We start from the raw sequence: 20,544 nt of genomic DNA, 5'->3' as shown, positions 1-20,544 counted from the left end.
TTACCCAGATTTAGATGGAGTTCTTAAAACACCTCAGTAACATACAGGAGGATCTTTTCCATGGACTATCCTCATGAAAGGGAAAATTACAAACCCAAAAGGGGTTGGGACCACAATTGTCTTGTTTATCCCTTTATCCCATGCAAGAAATGCTTCTGGAATGTGATGTTTTTTGAATTAATTTTATTTTTGTGCCCTATGTAAGATGTTTTAATAGTTGGATATAGGTGGATATAGATGCAAAAATCTTTATTTATTAAGATAGCCAGTTAGACAGTTAGCCAGATTTATGGAGGTAGCATAAGTTCATGTTAAAGGTAAATATTCCTTGCCCCTTTGTGTTTCAATTTTTAATATATTTTTCTTCAAGAAAAATGATGCAGTGTATTTATGTCCCAAGAATTTATCAATTTCACTAGTATCTGAGATGCCTGACTTGAGTTTTCTCTTTGGACAGCTATCACAACCAGATTCTTACATATTTATTTCTTGTTATGTGTTTAAATTCCAGGATTATTCTAAGCCCCCTAATGTTTTCAGTGTCTATGGGAGTTCTTGCCATAACTAAGGCTTAGTTGTGTTCATCTTTAGCGTTCTCATTTTAAGCAATTGTTTCTGCCAAATTTTTCATACTTAATTTTAACACAATCTTAATTTTTTAATTTTGTGAGTCAGAAATAAAGTCAGGAGCTTAAACGAATACTCTTTTATTCCTTAAAGCATGTTATAATTCGATCCTAATCCCTGGGATATTTTTGTCCTATCTGCTGTGTTTTCAACAGCCTAAAGGAGAAGTCATTATATTGTAATTTGTCAGAAGCTTTTCCTTATATACTGAAGGAATGGGAAAATACTGGTTTGGAGAGATCGCCCTAAGTACTTTTCATTACACTATAACATTTACTAACATTTCAAACTAAGTAATTAAAATAACCTGCAATTTTGACCTACTCTGTTACCTTTTGTTTGTTTGTTAAATTATAATCACTTGCAACCAAAGTGCAAAATGTTCACAATAGATGTTTTAAAATATTTTCATTGATCTCTTTCTTCACTATATGTTTTTAAAACTTCAGATTACCTTGTTAACTTTTGAAATAGCAATGTGTGGAGGCCAGGGAGGTTTGCTGAAAATCACTGAGATGAGATAGATTAATAGAAGAAAAGGGATGCAAATTTATTTCACATGTATACACAGGAGCCTTCAGAATTAAGACCCAAAGGTACAGGGGAAGTTGTCCATTTTTATGCGTAAGTTCAACAAAGTATGGACAGCCATGTAGAAGTATGATTGGACAAAAGGGCATGGTTTAATGTTAATAGACTGAATTGAGACACCCAGCAAGGCCTGTCTGTCTAGATTCTTCTTGGCCTCTGTGAACAACATTCCTTTCTTCTGGGTGTGGGGCAGGACCCTCTCTGGAATGGGGGTCTTGTGACCTACAGTCAGACCAGGTAGGTCAAATCATTTATTTATAGCCATTTTTTACATACGAAGTGAAGGAGAAATTAGAGTAATATTTTTAGTGACTGGTTTTGGGGGAAAGGGGTTCAGGTTTCTATGACCTTCCTTGGAGAAGAGGGATTCTAGTTTTCATGGCTAGCTTTGGAGGAGAATGGTACTAACAGCCAGGAGGGCGGGAGAAGGTCAGAGAAAAATGTTTGCCTCTGAGGATGCTACTGAGGCCTTCATGTTGGAGTATTGTTTTCTGAGCCCCAACAGATGCAGTTATTTCTCAAAGGCAGTCATTGAGAGTCTCTCCCCTAATGCCCTTGCTCATCATCTTGGTCTCTTTACTTAATAGTATTTTGCCTTGTCTGCTGAAGAATCAAGAAAAAAGGGGTTCTAGAAACGTATTACTGGTTATATTGTTGTTCATTAAGCCTGTGTGGGAGAACTTGAGAAATAGCCCAGTGTGAATTTGTCTCCCGTTAATTTAGTGATCAAAGCCAGTTTCTGGAACGTTCTACTTAAATTTTACAATGTATTTAAACATTTAGCAGAGTCCTGGCATGCAGTGGCTGCTTGACAAATGGTGGTGGTCCTCAGCTTTTTTTTTTTTTTTTTTTTCTTAATGTGTGTCCTTGTAACTTCTTCCTCTACTTCTAGAGCTACTTCAGTCTCATCCTGCTTATATATGGCAGCCTTCAGATTTTTCTTTTTTCTTTTTAAATTCTTTTTTTTTTTTTAATAACTAGAGACAGAGTCTTTGTTGCCCAGGCTGGCCTCCTGGACTCTAGCACTCCTCTTGCCACAGTCTCCTGATTAGCTGGGATTACAGGTGCAAGCCACTACACCCTTCAGATGTTTTGAGACGATGGTCATGCTTTACTACAGGTTGAGTGTCCCTCATATGAAAATCCAAAATGCTCTAAAATCTGAAACTTTTTGAGTGTTAATGTGATACCACAAATGGAAAATTCCATACTTAACCTCATGTGACAGGTTGCAGTCACAATGCAGGTGCACAACATGTAGTTTATTTAGCCTCTTCAAGGGGGGAAAAAGATCATTCCAGGCCCTTTCAGCTGTGATAAATATTTTCGGTGCATGCCCACTTCCCCCATGAAAGTACACCCACAAGGAGTAATAAAATGGCACATGTGCAGGCTGGCTGCACCAATGGCAGGGTCTCCACAATGCTCTACATGAGATTAAGACCTATGTACATTACTCACTATTTTGCTTTGTTGCTTATTCTCTGTTCTGTGGTGTAAAGATACTGTGGAAAACATCAGTAATACTAGCATGATACTCATAGGGTAATGCAGATATTCCAAAATCTGAAAAAAATCTGCAATCTGAAACCTTTCTTGTCCAAGCGTTTTGGATAAGGAATACCCAACCTGTATTTCCCCTTCTCTCTCTTCCTCTAAACACCATCACCTCTTTTTTGGATGAACATCTGGTTTCTAAATTCTTTATCACTTGCACTGAAACTTTTGAGTTACCGTGATTATCAATCACTTGCTGAAAACTGAGGGCTAAGCTTTCCTCTGACTCACAGCAGGATTAAAATAAAGGCACAGTGGAGAAAGGAGTAAGAGATTAAGGAGGAGAGTGTTCAGCAGAGGTCTTCAGAAGCTGAGGAAACTCTGGAGGAAAGTTTTACCTCTGTTTAAATGCACCAGTTGAAGGACCGACCCTATATGTACTATGCCCTGTTTATTTACAAATATTATGTGGCCACATTTCGGTTTGAAGGTTTCTCTTTCTCAGTATCCTTAAGGTTGCATTGTTTCTCAAACTTTAACAATGTTAGCCACTTAAAGATTAAAAACAATGTAAAAATCCAACATCCAAATTGCAGAAGCCAAGTATTGCCTTCATTACTTTAATTACTTTAGTTACATTGTCACTTAAATGTTTGTAAATGTAAAATTAGGTGTGCTTATGCATATAGGTTTTACATGGTGATAAACCCAAATTGACAGTATAAATACCAACAAAACTGCATAACCAGTAAAAATGCAAAATAGCAATATGAAGCTAGAGATGCTGTTTGCTCAAACTAAATTGGTGTTCCCAGTGTGATTGTGGTACTGAGTGCTGAGTTAGGTATGCTGTATTTCAGAATGCCATGTAACGAGTCAGTTTTGCACAGCTAATGAGTATTCCTGTAGAGCAAAATTATGTCCTCTGGCCTTAACTTGCTGTGAACATGTCTTATACATATGAAGTCCACTTCCCTTTTTCCTTGTTAATTCCTGGCATAGTTAGAATAGTTGAAGCCAAAAGACTGTTAACTTAGAAGTAGTTGTTCAGATGTTCCAGAATAGGATTACATAAACATTTTAAGTTTGATCATAAAAATAAATGCACTGTGGGCTGGGCATGGTGGCTCATGCCTGTAATCCCAGCACTTTGGGAGGCCGAGGCAGGCAGATCACCTGAGGTTGGGAGATCAAGACCAACATGGAGAAATCCCGTCCCTACTAAAAACACAAAAATTAGCTGGCCATGGTGGCACTCGCCTGTAATCCCAGCTACTCGGGAGGCTGAGGCAGGAGAATTGCTTGAACCTGGGAGGCAGAGGTTGCAGTGAGCCGAGATCATGCCATTACACTCCACTCCAGCCTTGGCAACAAGAGCAAAACTCCATCTCAAAATAATAATAATGATAATAAATAAACACACAATGAAAATCCCCATAGTGAGCTCCTGTAGATTTTGGGTATGCTTGGCCCCATGTATGAGGAGCAAAAATACCAGATCACAGATCTGATCTGCTGGTTCCATCCTACCCAGGAGATTAGGTACGATTTCTTCCTCAGTGGGTAAGCTACAAAGCTTTATGGTTACTGGGTAGGATTTTCATTTTTACATTTAGCTAATTTACTTGACCTTAAGTTAAACTCCTCCCAGATTTCAATGCTAAAATGTGGATTTGTGGACATACCTATTTCTTCATAGATATTCATAGATTCAAAGTAGCTTTTGTACCCCCTTCTCCGTAGAAGGTATCACAGACCATACAACTGGATGTGACTTTAGGAGATGATTTGGTTCAGTCACTTGCCTGCAGGTGTATTGAAAAAGCCCTTGTCTTTGAGGTGAAAGATCTTATTTTGTGTCCCCAGCCCTGCTCCGCAGAAATAGGTGTTATATTCATTGAGCAAATATGTCAGTAATGGTTCAGAGACATGACAAATCAGTATGGAGTGGGAACAGCATCTGGGGCCGAGCAGTGTACTTTGTGTTACTCTGCTAATTCCTTTAAGTTTACATTATGTGTGGTTTGGCCAGGAAACTCAATTAAGTTGTTTGCCATGACAGAATAATCAATCAGTCTTACTTTTTCTTACTCTGTGTTTTTTCTTAACCAGCCGGATGTGGGAACTCATCTGTGATGTATTTAAAATGGACCTTAAAATTATTATCCACCCGGTCTCTCACAAACGCTGCACTTGATGAAGGGCATCGAACCATCTTGTAGAGGCAAATATGCTCAAATATCTTTTCCTTGGTTACATTCTTTTGGAAGCAATGTTTTTCTTAATTTCTGAAGTTAGGAAAAATTCTAGATTCCTAAGATTTTACTGATGTTAGACCTGAAGTGTCTTTCCTTTTCTTTCCTTTTTGTCTTCCTTTTTCTGTGTTACCATATTTAAGTATGTGTGTGTGTATCCTTTTCTCTAAGTTTGAAGAGTCCTCGCACTTTAGATTTGTAAATAAGTTTTCGTTTTTATCATTAAGTTCAGTGCTTGCTTCCACTCCTAGAGTTAGGCATAGTCTCAGTATCCAAATTTTATATAACTCAATTTCTGCCACAAATGTCAAGACAGTTTGTAATTACAAACTAGTTAATCGTTTAGGCATTTACGGGACATAGTTTAACAGAGGTGTATGTGAGACTTTATAATAACTGATAGAAAAGTAGCCTGAAACTGCTATTGTTAAAATTTCCACCTACATGAGATTCCATGTAGTTCTTTGTCCTAACAGGAACATTTGCGTGTGTTTGTGTGTGTATGTGTGTGTGAGGAACACAACATGAGATCTACCCTTTCAAATTTAAGTACAACGTATGGTAGTATTAACTAATAGGCACAGTGTTGTACAGCCGATCTCCAGAACTTGCTCATCTTCACAACTGGAACTTCATACTCACTGAGCAGCAGCCTCCCATGTCCCTTTCCCCTCACCCCCTGGCAAACACTATTCTGGTCTCTGTTTTTATGAATTTGACTTTTTAGATACCCTATGTAAGTGAAGCCACGTGTATTTGTTCTTCTGTGGCTGGCTTATTTCATTTAACGTAATGTCCCCCAGGTTTGTCCATGTTATTGCATATGGCAGAATTTGCTTCATTTTTAAAGACTGAATAATATCTAATTGTATGTATATACTACATTTTCCTTTCTTAGCTATTGTGAATGATGGTATAATGAGCATGAGAGTGCCAGTATCTTTTTGAGATGCTGGTATCAGTTCTTCTGGATATATACCAAAAGTACAATTGCTGGATCATATGGTAGTTTTATTTTTACTTTTTGAGGAACTTTCACACTGTTTCCATAGCAGCCATACCCTTTTACATTCCCACCAATGGTGTATTACAGTTCCAATATCTCTACATCTTCTCTAATACCTTTTTTTAAAAAAAACCCAGTCATCCTAACAGGAGTGAGGTGATATCTGTTGTGGTTTTGAGTTACATTTCCATGATAATTATTGATGTTCAGCATCTTTTCATATACTTGGCCATTTGTATGTCTTTTTTGAAATGTCTATTCAAATCTTTTCTTTTTAAAATTTTGTTTTGGGGTTTTTGTACTATTTCTTATACTTTTTGAATATTAAAGGATAAAAATCACACAATCTCAATAGATGCAGAATGCAGAAAAAGCATTTGATAAAATTCAACATGTTTTCATGATGAAAACACCCAATAAACTAGGTATAGAAGGAATTTACCTCAAAATAATAAAGACCATATATGAAAAGCCCACAGCCGATGTCATACTTAACAGTAGAAAAACTTTTCTCTAAGATCAAGAATAAGACAAGGATGCCCCCTTTTGCCACTTCATTCAACCTAGTACTGGAAGTCTTAGCAAGAACAACTTGGCAAGAAAAAGAAATATAAGGCATCTAAATCAGAAAGGAAGAAGCACAATTATCTGTTTGCAGAAGATACGATCTTATATGTAGAAAACTGTAAGGACCACACAAAAATTGTTAAACTAATATATTCAGTAAACCTTTAGGATACAAAATCAACATACATAAATCAGTTGTTATATACGCTAATAACAAACTAATTAAGGAAATTAAGAAAATTTCATGTATGATAGCAATACAAAATTAAATACTCAGGAAAATTAAGGAGGTGAAAGACTCTTACACTGAAAACTGTGAAACATTGAAAGAAGTTAAAGAATACACAAATAAATGGATAGACAACCTGTGTTCATGAATTGGAAGATTTAATATTGTTAAAATTCCCATAGTTCCCAAAGTGATTTACAGATTCAGTGCAATTATAAAAATCCCAATGGCTTATTTATTTATTTATTCATTTATTTATTTATTTATTTATTTTTAGAGACAGAGTCTTGCCCAGTTGCCCCAGGCTGGAGTGCAGTGGTGCCATCTCACTTCACTGCAACCTCTACCTCCTGTGTTTAAACTATTCTCGTCCCTCAGTCTCCCGAGTAGCTAGAATTATAGGCTTGTGCCACCATACCTGGCTAATTTTTGTATTTTTAGTAGAGACAGGGTTTTGCCATGTTGGCCAGGCTAGTCTCGAAATCTTGGCCACAAGCGATCCACTCACCTTGGCCTTCCAAAGTGTTGGGATTACAGGCATGAACCACCATGCCCAGCCTCAATGGCATTTTTTACAGAAATAGAAAAACAATCTAAAATTCATGCAGAATCACAAAATACCCAAATAGCCAAATCAATCTTGAGAAAAAAGAACAAAACTAAAGGCATTACATTTCCTGATTCCAAAATATATTACAAAGACACAGTAATTAAAACATTTTGATACTATCATAAAAACAGACACATGGAACAATGTAGCAGAACCGAGAGCCTAGAAATAAACTAAAATATGTATGGTCAGCTGATCTTCAACAGGGATGCCAAGAATATACAATAGGGAAAGGACAGATTCTTCAACAAATGGTGTTGGGAAAACTGGATATCCACATGCATAAGAATGAAACTGGAACCTTATACACAAAAACCAACTCAAAATAATTTAAAAATTTAAATATAAGATCTGGAACTCCTAGAAGGAAAACATAAGGAAAAAGTTTCATGACTTTAGTCTTGGCAGTGATTTCTCAAGTATTACACCGAAAGCACCAGCAACAAATGTAAAAAATGACAAGTGGGACTACATCAAACTAAGAAGCTTCTACACAGCAAAAGAAACAATAGAGTGAAAAGGCAACCTACAGAATGAGAGAAAATATTTGTGAATAATATGTCTGACAACGGGTTAGTATCTAGCAGTGGAGATTTTTTTTTTTTTTTTTTTTTTTTTTTTTTTTTTTTTGAGACGGGGTCTCGCTCTGTCGCCCAGGCTGGAGTGTAGTGGCCGGATCTCAGCTCACTGCAAGCTCCGCCTCCCGGGTTTACGCCATTCTCCTGCCTCAGTCTCCTGAGTAGCTGGGACTACAGGCGCCCGCCACCTTGCCTGGCTAGTTTTTTGTATTTTTTAGTAGAGACGGGGTTTCCCCGTGTTAGCCAGGATGGTCTCGATCTCCTGACCTCGTGATCCGCCTGTCTCGGCCTCCCAAAGTGCTGGGATTACAGGCTTGAGCCACTGCGCCCAGCCTGCAGTGGACATTTTAAATGTAGAGAGGTTACTGTGCTTCAGTTGTTTAAAAAAATTATGTAAATACATGCATATTGCATTGATTAAAAGGCACGTCACATTCATTGGACCAGGAGAATCATTCAAAGTGCCCTCGGACTCTTGGTGTTTTAATCGCCTGGAATGGAAAAGATACTGGTGGGTACCTGGTGTCCTCATCTCCTGCTAGTGCCCCTAGATGCCTTCAGTTGACTTTTGATGGACTGGCATGACCTATGAGTGTCTCAGACCATGCATGAGGCGCTTCAGGAGCCTGACTCTGAGCCTCCCAGGGTCATTCTATGTAAACCGTAACACTGTGTACTTATTTTGCCTAGATGCAATGCAAATGCAAGCCATGAAATGTGTAAGTCTGTTTTGGAAATATGCATTTTCTTCATTAGTTTGACAAACATGTTTTAAGTATCTGTTGTATTCCACGTCCTGTGCTAGGTGTTGGTAATATGAAGAAGGTACAGTCAGTTTTTTGAGGGAGCTTCTAGTCTAGGCAGTGGCTTGTAACCAGGGACTGTTTTCAGAGTCATTTGTGAAATGGAAACACCTTACCCACGTGTTCAGTTCACACTCACTTTCCAGTGATTGTATTAGTTGAACTGGGGTGAGGCTTGGGCGTCTGTACTTATGCAACAAAATCACCTGATTTTTAAAGACATTCTCCACTAAGAACCACTAGCAGAAACAAATAATAAATTGTGATTATGAGAAATTAATACGTTGTAAGCTCAGTACAAAAAGAGCAGCAAGGAGTGACATAATTTTTGTTTTTTAATTAACTATAAAATACCTACAGAAAGTTCATAAAACACACATAGCAAGAATTATGAAGTGAACATCTTTGTGACTGCTAGTCATGTCAAGAAATAGAATATTGCCAGCATCTGAGAAGCTCTCCCTGTGTCCCTTCCCAGTTACAAGTCTTCTCTCTCCCACGGCAACAACAGCCTGACTCTTGCTTTTCTTCGTTTTACCACCTGTGAAGGCATCCTTAATTGATATAGTTGACTTTTTTTCTCTTTCAAACTCTGTAGGAATTAAATCATAGTACACATATGCTTTTGTCATCTTTTGCTCACCATTGTTTATAAAACTTATCCAAGTTGTTGCATATAGCTCTCATTTGTTCATTTTCGTTAGTATGTAGTAGTCCATTATGTGACCTCACCACCATCTGTGTACGCATTCTCTTGTTGGACATGTGGGCCGACTCTCATCTTTGGCTATTGAGCAATGCTTCTATGAACATGTGTGTGTATATAGAGTGTCTATGTGAATGAGTTTCTCCAGGCTGTTCCTAGAGTGAATTTCTGGATTGTAGAGTGTGTATGTTTTTAACTTAGCACTAGATAATGCCAGCCTAAGTTATTGAACCAATCACTTTTCCCTAAGTGATTTAACCAATTTAAAAGCTTTTCAGTGTATGAAGGTTCCTATTGCTTTACTAAACTCCTTGCCAGAGGTGCTTAATCTTGAAGGGTCAGTGAAAAAGAGACACGGGAAGAGGAGGAAGGTTATTTCCGGCATATAAGAAGGAATGAGAATAAAGAGGGTGTAAGTTTGGAAGGAAATTGCAAGCATGCTGATATGACACTAATATAGAAACCTGCGGGGAAGTGGTGGGAAAAGGGGCTGGAAGTGTATGATGTGCTGAAGAGTTTGGCCTTCGTTCTAAGGGCAGTAGAGAGACAAGAAAATCAAATACACGTTTTTAAAAAACTTGTGACAGCTGTGTGGAGGATGAGGCCCAGATAGGGGGCACTTTACTACTCTAATCCAGAAAGAAAGAGAAGGCAGGGTAGAAGGAGTTGGTTTCCAGAGGGGTTTAGACCAAAGTCACCAGTTCTTCCAATTCTGTTGAATGTGAGGGAAGGGCAGTGAAGAAGAAGCTTGGTTTTTGCTTAGATGACTGAATAGTGGTTATTCCGTTCAATACGTGGGGGACTTCAGGAAGAGGAGAGTGTGAGGTCAGGGTGGCAGTAATGGAGAGTGAAATTCGTTTTAGACATGTAGCATGTGAGATATTCCTAGATTATCTAGAGAGAGATGTTCTGTTAGTGGGTTGAACCCGAGAAAGATCTAGGCCAGAAATGTCCTCAGTGTTTGATTCCTCAGAGTGTAGATGGTGGTTGAAGCCATGGATAAAGATGCAGCTGCCCAGAGAAAGTCTAAGGAGGATGAGGGATGCCGGGTTGGGTGTGGAAAGAGGATCCTGAAAAGCAGACTGCGAAGGAATCTAAAGTAATGTGAAGTAAAGTTAAGGGAAATCATAGATGGTAGGGTAAAAAGGATTTGCATGAAGAGGATTAGGGCTGCTTTCCAGTGCCCTTGGAAGACACTGAAGACACTGAGTGAAATTAGACAGAAAATGTGCTCTGCATTTGGCAGTTAGGTAAGAAGTGCTTGGGGATTGGGGCGAGCAGCATTTCAGCTAGTGGAGCCCAGGGAGCAGAAGTGTTGCTGCAGTGGCTTAAGAGCAAAGAGTGGGTGATGAAGTGGAAAAACAGATGAGGACTGACAGTGAATGGAAGCCAAAAGCACATTAGGAAGAATAGAGTGAATGGGGTGGGGCTGGGCGGTTCATGTGTTTAAGGTGGGACACACTTGTGTATAATCCTATAGAAGAGGGCTGGAGGAGAGAGGAAGAATGGCCTTAAAACCTCAGCAGGAGGGGAGGGAAGGACCCACGTCCTGTTAGAGGGACTTAACTTTGAATAGGAGGATAGCACTCTGTCACTGAAAGGAAAAGGACGTGGGAAAAATGGGCACAGATGGAAATAAATGTGTAAGAATAAAGGTTTGCAGAGAGTGAGAAATTGAAAGTTTCTAGCCTTTTTTTTTTTTTTTTTTTTTTTTGAGACAGAGTCCCACCCACTCTGTCACCCAGGCTGGAGTGCTGTGACGCTGCAACCTCTACCTTCCAGGTTCAGGCGATTCTAGTGCTTCAGCCTCCAGGGAGCTGGGATATAGGCTTGCACCACCATCTGTGGCTAATTTTTATATTGTTTAGTAGAGACAGGGTTTTACCATGTTGAGGAGGCTGGTCTGGAACTCCTGGCCTCAAATGATCTGCACACCTCAGCCTCCCAAAATGTTGGGATTACAGGCATGAGCCACTGCGCCTGGCCGGAAGTACCTAGCTTTTAATTACCTCTTTCTTCTTGAATAAGAGGCACTTCATTTGGTTAAGGATGAAAGTTAATGGCCTTCTAAACATACACTCAACCAAGTTGTATTACATAATTGTAAACACTGAGTCAACCTACTAAATATGCAGTAATGCAAAGTGTCTTTGAATGGACATCAAAGGTAAAAAGCCATAGCTGTGCCTCTGGAAAGAGTCTTACAGGATACTGAAGGAACACTTCCTATTCCATTACCACGTGTGAAAACAGTTAAGTTTTATAACCACCTTACGCTTTTATTTATCCTCTTTCTATACAGAAACCAAAATCCTCTTTGTATATAGTACTCATGATCAGGATTTGCAAAAATGATTTCCCCTAAATCTTTTATGGCCGAAGAACTTAGAGAGAAGGCAGAGAAAGGAGAATGAATATGGATATGTGTATCTAAATTCCCTTTAGCCAAAGACCACTGGGAGCACACATGTAGCTGAACAAGTTGGGTTTATTACTTGTTGCAGTGAGGAAGAACACACCTTATAAGATACCATGTGGTGTCTTAGTAAGAGGATATTAGAACCTATCATGGAATTTGGGCTCTGGCTGGGTAATATTAGGGAGGATCTAAGGAAATGGGGGCTTACTCTGTCTTGGATGCTGTCAGAAGGCAGGACAATCCTATGAATGGATATCTCTACAAATCTTATAGGAAGGGCAGACTAGATTGAGGAAAAAGCTATGGTGGTAAAGAAATGACGGTCACTCACTTAGTGCAAGAGGGGGATGTTTGGTATTGTGGATTGCACAGTGACCTTGTTTTTGTGTCACTTTATCATAAAGTTTTAGAGTGACTTCATATGATATAGTCTGTGAGATTATGTCCAACAGAAGAACAAAATGGCTTGATTCTGAGTGACAGACCAGCTTGTAATAATGTTGAAGTCTAGCTATGAAAGTCAGCTCAGTTCTGGGACTGCTTTGTCTACTTATGAAAAAATACATATGCATGGTCCTAGTTGAACTCGTAATTTATATTTTGTTAATTTTTTTATTTCAATAGCTTTGGGGGTACAAGTGGTTTATAGTTACACGGATGAATTGCCTAGTGGTGAAGTCTGAGATTTTAGTACATCTGTCACTTTGTTTTGGTAAGTGCAGTTTTAACATACATTGGCAAGAGTTTAACAAATTCTCTCATTCTGTGGGGTTTTTTCTTTTCTTTTGGCAGTCTCATTGTTGTCACCCAGGCTAGAGTGCAGTGGCATGGTCTAGGCTCACTGCAGTCTTCGCCTCCTGGGTTCAAGTGATTTTCCTGCCTTAGCCTACCACGTAGCTGGGATTACAGGCGCCTGCCACCACGCCCGGCTAATTTTTATATTTTTAGCAGAGACAGAGTTTCACCATGCTGGCCAGGCTGGTCCCGAACTCCTGACCTCAGGTGAGCTGCCTCCCTCGGCTCCCCAAAGTGCTGGGATTAGAGACATAAGCCACTGCGCCTGGCCTCTCACACTGTTATGTTTTATTGGCACATTAAGGTTTAATACTTTAGGATGCAGGATGTACTTTTTCAGCTATGTCCTTGTGAGAGTGGAAGAAAGGGGAGACCTACAAGTTGGCAAGGGAGTCACAAATCTTAAACAAGAATCCGTACAGTAGCAAGAATCTGTGTAGGGGGAGGCCAATCGCTTCTAATCAGTCTTGGAGGTGCATAGTGTCTAACCAAGAATGATTATTGATTTCTTTTTAATAGAGACCGGGTCTCACTGTGTTGCCCAGGCTGGGCTTGAACTCCTGGCTACAAGGGATCCTCCCTCTTCGACCTCCCAAAGTGCTGGGATCATAGGCATGGGCCATTGCACTCAACCTGATGGATTAACATCAAGAGTTGTAACTAACTGCGCAGGGAACCAACATCCTAAGTTCTTTTGTCAGCATATTCTCTCTTTGTAGGCAAATCTATATAAGAGACAAAATTACAATCTGCAGATTGTTTGATTTGGATGAGGACATTACAAGACAAGCTAGCTTGGGTATCTTGATGGGTGTTGTCGTCAAGGTATATGACATCTACACTTTAGGGATTTGTGTGGCCAGTACACAGAAACACAGGTCTGACCCTAAAACCATGTGCTGAACCTATATGCTATAATGTTGAATGCCAAGATTACTAACGTGGGTTTCATACCATGTCAGCACCTAGCATGAGAACTTGTGCATAGTAGGCACTCAGTGCACATTGTGAGGAGTTGTCTAAGCTTAAAGGACATAGGGCCATGGGTACAGGGAAGAGGGTGAGGCTATTGAACTGTTAGTTGTGTCTGCCATGGATGTAGAGAGCCCTATCTTATAGGCATTTGCCAACCTTGTAGGCATTTGCCAGCCTGGCTCAAAACTTTAATACACGTTTATGGTGGAACTAGTCTATAAGTTTGGTTTGTTTGCTTTATAGGGACAGGGTCTTGCTCTGTTGCCTAGGCTGGAGTGCAGTGGTGAGATTATATCTCTCTGTAGCCTTGAACTCCTGAGCTCAAGTGATCCTCCTGTCTCAGCCTCCTAAGTAGCTAGGACTACAGATGTGTGCCACCATGTCCTGCTAATTTTTGTATTTTTAGTAGAAACAGGATCTTGCTATGTTACCCAGGCCTGTCCTGAACTCCTGGCCTCAAGCAGTCTTCTTGCCTTGGCTTTCCAAAGTGCTGAGATTACAGGCATGAGGTACCATGCCAAGCCTACAAATTTTTAATGGAAACATTATGAAGGGAAGGAGGGAGAATGGGAAGGAATTAAAATTTATCTGTAATTGCACAAAAACAAATTAAGGAGCTTCCTTTACCTACTTCATTCTGACATTCGGAACCTGTATAAGGAAACAAAACACAGAGAAATTTAAGAAGCAGCTCTCCTTGTGGATATGTCAATTGTGTAGAGACAGGTTGACCAAGGAAATCTGCTATATGAAATTTGCTCTTTTGTTTCTTTTTTCATTGTTACTCTTTATATAGGGATAGGCTTTCCCCTAGCTGACTTACTACTTATCCCTGCCTTTTTTTTTTTAAATTACCTTCTTTTGCTAATATTCTTTTTTCTCTTCCATCTTATATTTTGAATCAGAATATAGACTTAAAGTTTTATGATAGGTAAAAATAGTAAGAGCTTTTTGATGTGAGAGTTGCTTTCTCTATGAGGTTAAAGCAAAATTCTATTTTGCCCGTTAATACATATGTGTGGTTATAGTTAGTTTTGTTAAATTGATAACTGTTTTTGAAATTATATGACATTTTCCCAGGTGATCGTACTGTGAAAAATGATTTAGATAAGCCTATAGAGATGAAAAAATCTCTAAATGGTGGTGGTTGGGCTAGATTTCACTTTACTGGTGTAGAAACAGTGTTAAAGCCTGTGATTGGTTCCCCAGTTATCTTGGGCAGTGCTCTAGTTATACCCTTAGATAAAAGACAGTGCTCCTCTTTTTAAGCCATTCTTGGGGTCAGGCACTGTGGCTCATGCCTTATAATCCCAACACTTTGGGAGGCCAGGGTGGGCGACTCGCTTGAACACAGGAGTTCAAGACCAGCCTGGGCAACATAACAAAAACGTTGTCTCTACTAAAAATACAAAAATTTAGCCAGGCAAAGTGGCATGCACTTGTAATCCCAGCTACTTGGAACGCTGAGGTGGGAGAATCACTTGAGTCCAGGAGGTTGAGGCTGCAGTGAGCCATGATTGCGCCACTGTAGTCCAGCCTGGGCAACAGAGACCCTGTCTCAAAATAAATAAATAAATAAAATAAAAATAAAATCTTCTTGTATGCCTGATCTGTTACTGAATTATTCATGTACCTTCGGAGGCTCTAAAATTCTCCATTAATCAGGATTTCAAGAACATTATGATAATAGTTTAATATGAATATTAATAGGTTTTTCTCAGGAATTCCCTTTCACTATTTTGGTTACTTCTGTTTTAAGCATTTATAATATTTCAGGTTCATATTAATATTATTAATGATGAGTGTTATACTGAATATGTGAAAAAATAATGGATTCTTTTTAGAAAAACTTTAGTATAACCCTGTTATCTTGTGTGTCAAAAAGTCAAGAATGTAAAAACATTGGGTGATTCTGACTTTCCTAAAAGAAAAATTGTGGTATCTTAACATAAAAGTTTTGGAAATTTTGAAATGTAAAATGTCAGTAAGCATTGAATTAATAAGCCACTTGGCAAATAATACAGCTCTTATGTTGTACTTAATAAAAATTAAGCAGAAGGTTTCATGACTAATGAACACATCATTTTAACTACTTCTGGTCCTCTTCTATTTAAGTAGTTACAGAAAAGTGTTGTATATTTAAAGAACAGTTATTTTAAATTTACATTCTGTAAGAAGAAAAGTGGCTGAGGTTTATTTCTTTGAGCTGCCAGACCTCTTCCTTAATGTTTATGGTGCTTCATTAATTTAGTACGTGACCTTGTACCTGAGTATAGTTGAGTCAGCTGTGTGAAAATGTTGTGATTATTCTTTGATTAAAACTGAAATCTATAATTAGAAGCAAGATATTTTTATTTCCTTATATCAATATGTTCTGATATAATTATTTCTACCAGAATGAGATTTTTTTTTTTTTTTTTTTTTTGAGACGGAGTCTCGCTCTGTCGCCCAGGCTGGAGTGCAGTGGCGCAATCTCGGCTCACTGCAAGCTCCGCCTCCCGGGTTCACGCCATTCTCCTGCCTCAGCCTCCCGAGTAGCTGGGACTACAGGCGCCCACAACCACGCCCGGCTAATTTTTTGTATTTTTAGTAGAGACGGGGTTTCACCGTGGTCTCGATCTCCTGACCTTGTGATCCGCCCGCCTCGGCCTCCCAAAGTGCTGGGATTACAGGCGTGAGCCACCGCGCCCGGCCTTTTTTTTAAAACCAAATTAATAAATAGGAGGTTTTGGAAATCAGAAAGTACTTTAGAATTCAGCTGGTTCAGCCACTTCAGTTTATTGCTGATGATACGGAGGACCAAAGTGTGGAGAAATGAATTATCCAAGGTGACACATTTGGTCAACATATTTGGTCCAGTGCTTCTCGCCCTGTAATCCTTGTTATTCTCTCAAAACCAATCTAGGCTATTTAAAAGAGAGGGAGGTGGGAGAATGCCAAAGGAAAAGGGTGAACATCCCCTTTTAGTGAACCTGCTAAGGTTAAGGGTTCACTTAATGGGTCTCCAGCATCTGTCCTTTAGACCAAATGCTTCTATGGTAGAGATATTCATGCTAATAAAATCAAATTTTGCTTTTTAGGTGAGAGCTACGTGTGTGCATCCAATGAACCATTTCGTAAAGTCGATTACACCAAAAATATTAATCCGAACTGGTCTGTGAACATCAAGGGTGGGACATCCCGAGCCCTGGCTGCTGCCTCCTCTGTGAAAAGTGAAGTAAAAGAGAGTAAAGATTTCATCAAACCCAAGTTAGTGACTGTGATTCGAAGTGGAGTGAAGCCTAGAAAAGCCGTGCGGATCCTTCTGAATAAAAAGACTGCTCATTCCTTTGAACAAGTCTTAACAGATATCACCGAAGCCATTAAACTAGACTCAGGAGTCGTCAAGAGGCTCTGCACCCTGGATGGAAAGCAGGTAAGATGCTTCTAGCTGCCAGCTCTCCATCTGACTTTTAAACTCCCTGTGCCGTGGTGGCTACATAGTCAACAATAGAAATTTAGTAGCCTGCTAGAAATCCTTCTAGGAGTCCTACTTGAGAAGTGTGTGTGTGTGTGTGTGTGTGTGTAAAATTAACCTTTTTTTGTGAAAAATGTAAGTGACTCACAAGTGAGTATAGAGAAGTCTATCATATACTTCTATACTTCTTTTGATTATTGGAAGGAAAATGTAAATTTCTGAGGGAAAAGTTTAAGTTGAGGAGACATCCTGTGTTAAATGGCATGTCGTCTATTTATGGATAAGAACCACTGTTGATTCGTAAAGTCGTTATGGACTTGGGTATCACAGGAGTCAAAATTAAAAATATTTAACATTCTTAGAAAAGCCTTTTCTTCCCCACTTATATATAATAGGGAAAATGTATTTCAAAAGACAGTACTTTTATAGGAATGTCCGTAAAAGTTTGATAGGGAGCAATGGAGGTAATTAGTCAGCATTTTTGAAAAATGAAAAATTGCACAGGAAAAAGCAATTTAAATTATGGCAACAATGTATCAGGAATCTAAGGGACAAAAAAAGTTGGCATATTGCAAGAACACATGAATAGAGTTATATGTGTTGAATTTTGCTACAATCAGATTATCATTGCTAAAAAGCCTGGCTTCTGAAGTGTATTTCCCCCCAAATTCCATAAAGTTAAATTGTTTATATTTACATTGTAGTAAAATTATAGTTTCCAAAGTTAAATTTGTTTCTTTGTTCCATTTTGCCTCTTCCCTGTAACATACTTAATTTATTTTGAAGTGTTTGGCTCTTGAAGTGCTGAGAATGAATAATATAAAACACTAAGCAGTGTCTTTGGGAAAAACACAATCAAATTAGTCTCCAATTTTCTAAGACCAGATCTAGTTAGTACAGTGCTTGCTGAAACATTAACAATTTAAAAAAATATATGTTCTAAAGATTCCAGTAGATTATGGTAAAATTAGAATGACATTTCTGATTAATTAATGAGATACATGGTGCCTCACAGCCACCTGCCCCCAAACGTGTGTGAATGATGATAGACACTTTGTACAATTTAGTGAATAGCACAGTACAACACAAAACACCTTAAGATTTACTCTGCAGGTAAGTAAAAATAAATTAGGCCAAGGAAAAAGGTATTTGACAAATCAAATAGTTGATTATTGCTGGGCACAGGGAAGACACATATAGAGACAAATATTTAAGATACCTAACCAAAGAAAAACATCTAAACTCACCAATTTAGGGGGAAAAGGCATGTAAGCAGTAAATACAGGTGTGATTTGAAAAATTAGAGCTCAAATTTGGAAATCTCCAAATGAATGACATTCAGGAAAAATATAGGTGAAATAAAAGAAGTTGTAGTCAGGTGTGGTGGTGCACTCCTGTAGTTCCAGCTACTTGGGAGGCTGAAGTGGGAGGATCCTTTGAATCCAGGAGTTTGGGGCTGCAGTGAGTTATGATTGTGTGACTGCACTCCAGCCTGAGTGCTGGTGACAAAAAAGACCACATCTCCTTAAAAAAAAAAAAAAAAAAAGGAAATCAAGCATCTAAGTAAACTAATTGAAATAATAACCATTGAAATTTAAAGTTATTCACAAAATTATCCTTAAAAAGGCCCCAGACTATACATATAAAAATGTTAACCAAAGCACATGCAACTAAAAATCAACATTTCAAAACAATACAGTGTGATGAATAGGACTTATGCTGGTAATTAAAGGATGGCTTACTATTGAGAAACTTCTTTATTCGTGAGATCTATAGGATAAAGCATAATTGCACATATTCATAATCCTAAACAGATGTTGCAAAGGCATTTGATAAAATACTCCATATTCAGTTAAAGATTTAATAATAAAAACAGGTGATTTTTAAAATTACACTGAAAAAAACAAATTTCTATCTGAAACAACAAGCCAATGTATTACAAAGTAAATAAACACTGGAAATATTTCTGTGACAGTCAGGTCCAAGATAAGGATGCCTGATGGCGCCAGTATTCAACATTCCTCTATACATTCTTTGATTTTTACTTATAGTTTACTAAATTTCAGTAAGAATCTAAATGAGATTTTTTTAGGAGGAGTAGATGGGGAACCTAATAAAGTGATTTTTAAAGTTAATCTGGAAGAATAGGAAAATTTTGGAAATAATGATTAATGGGCTCTGATGCTATTGGATACTAAATCATCATTCTCATACCACAGCAAAAATAAATTCCAGGTGTGTTAGAAATATAGATGTCAAAATGAAACAAAAGAACTAAAAGTATGTCAATAATTATGTTGAAATGGTAACAGATTTTCTAAGCATAAGGTAATGGGAAAATCAGAAAGGGTAAGATTGAATGGACAACATAAAAATGAAAACTTTCTGGATGCCAAGCAAAGGTTTATATGCTTTAATATTGAGTTTAGTAATTTAATATGAAAAAGACAAATGCTGCAATGAAAAAGATGAATAGAAGTCTAAACAATTTGAAAAGACAGAATTAGTGAACATTAAAAAATTGTTCAGTTTCACAAAAAGGTGAATTAAAGAAGTGAGATATTTTAATATTTAAAACTGACAAAGAAAATGTTCACTGTTTTTGAATATGCAGTGAATTGGTATTCTCAAATGATGATGGAAGTATAAAATTCATAAACTTTATGAAAAGCAATTTGTTAATGTGTATAACTATACAGATGTTCTTACTATTTGAACTAGTAAATTAGCTTTTGGAATTTATCCTAAATGACCTGACATGCAAACATAATTACACAAAAAATTTCATCCCAGAATAAAAGCAAAAAGTTGAAATCAGTTTAAAAATCCCTAAAGTAGAAAATAGTTAAGTTATATTACCATGGAATTCATATGTACTGGCCATTGAAAATTATGGTTGGAGTAATATTTAAAGACATGAGAAAATGTTAAATGGAAAAAACAAGAAACAAATTCCATGTAATATTTTCAATTCTTTGTACAGTTAAATAAGCAGCAGCAGAAGTATTTTTTAAAGCTAATTCAGAAGGAAACAAGATTATACTTGCCATCAGAAATTGAATATTTGCTGTTCTGATATCCATTACTACTTCCTAATGTCTGCTCAAAAACAAAAACTCAAGCACTGAGAAAAAAAAGACTGATCTCAGTCAGATTTTAGAAATTCAAACACGAGTTAATTATTTTTTCGTGTGCCAAAAAAAGATCTTTTAAGACTTAGGAGTAAAATATTTCCTTGGAAAAATTAGATTTAATTTTTGATAAACACAACATTGGATATTGCATTTTCAGTGAACTGGGTATCCTTGAAAGCTATCATTTTCTTGGTGCTGAGTCCATGTTGTACTATATAGGTGAACTTGCTAATCCTCAAAACTTCAAGTCTGTTTTTGGTTGATATAAGTATAAAGATAACATGAAATCTGCAAA

At 37.9% G+C, this 20,544-nt stretch overlaps 1 protein-coding gene across 2 annotated transcripts in view; it reads left to right on the top strand.

Annotated features, from left to right (window-relative positions):
• The window catches only part of DCLK2 (doublecortin like kinase 2), a 135,484-nt gene that overhangs the window by 7,902 nt on the left and 107,038 nt on the right, over positions 1-20,544 (top strand). For both annotated transcript variants that reach the window (XM_031664243.1, XM_031664244.1), the window contains exon 2: positions 16,739-17,073. In XM_031664243.1, the coding sequence (XP_031520103.1) occupies positions 16,739-17,073 (335 nt within the window). The remainder of the gene's footprint in view (positions 1-16,738; positions 17,074-20,544) is intronic.

Source organism: Papio anubis, chromosome 3 (genome assembly GCF_008728515.1).
Source record: "Papio anubis isolate 15944 chromosome 3, Panubis1.0, whole genome shotgun sequence".
Taxonomy (NCBI): domain Eukaryota; kingdom Metazoa; phylum Chordata; class Mammalia; order Primates; family Cercopithecidae; genus Papio; species Papio anubis.
Note: the sequence above shows the minus strand (reverse complement) of the source record. Positions and strands in the feature narration are given on the sequence as shown.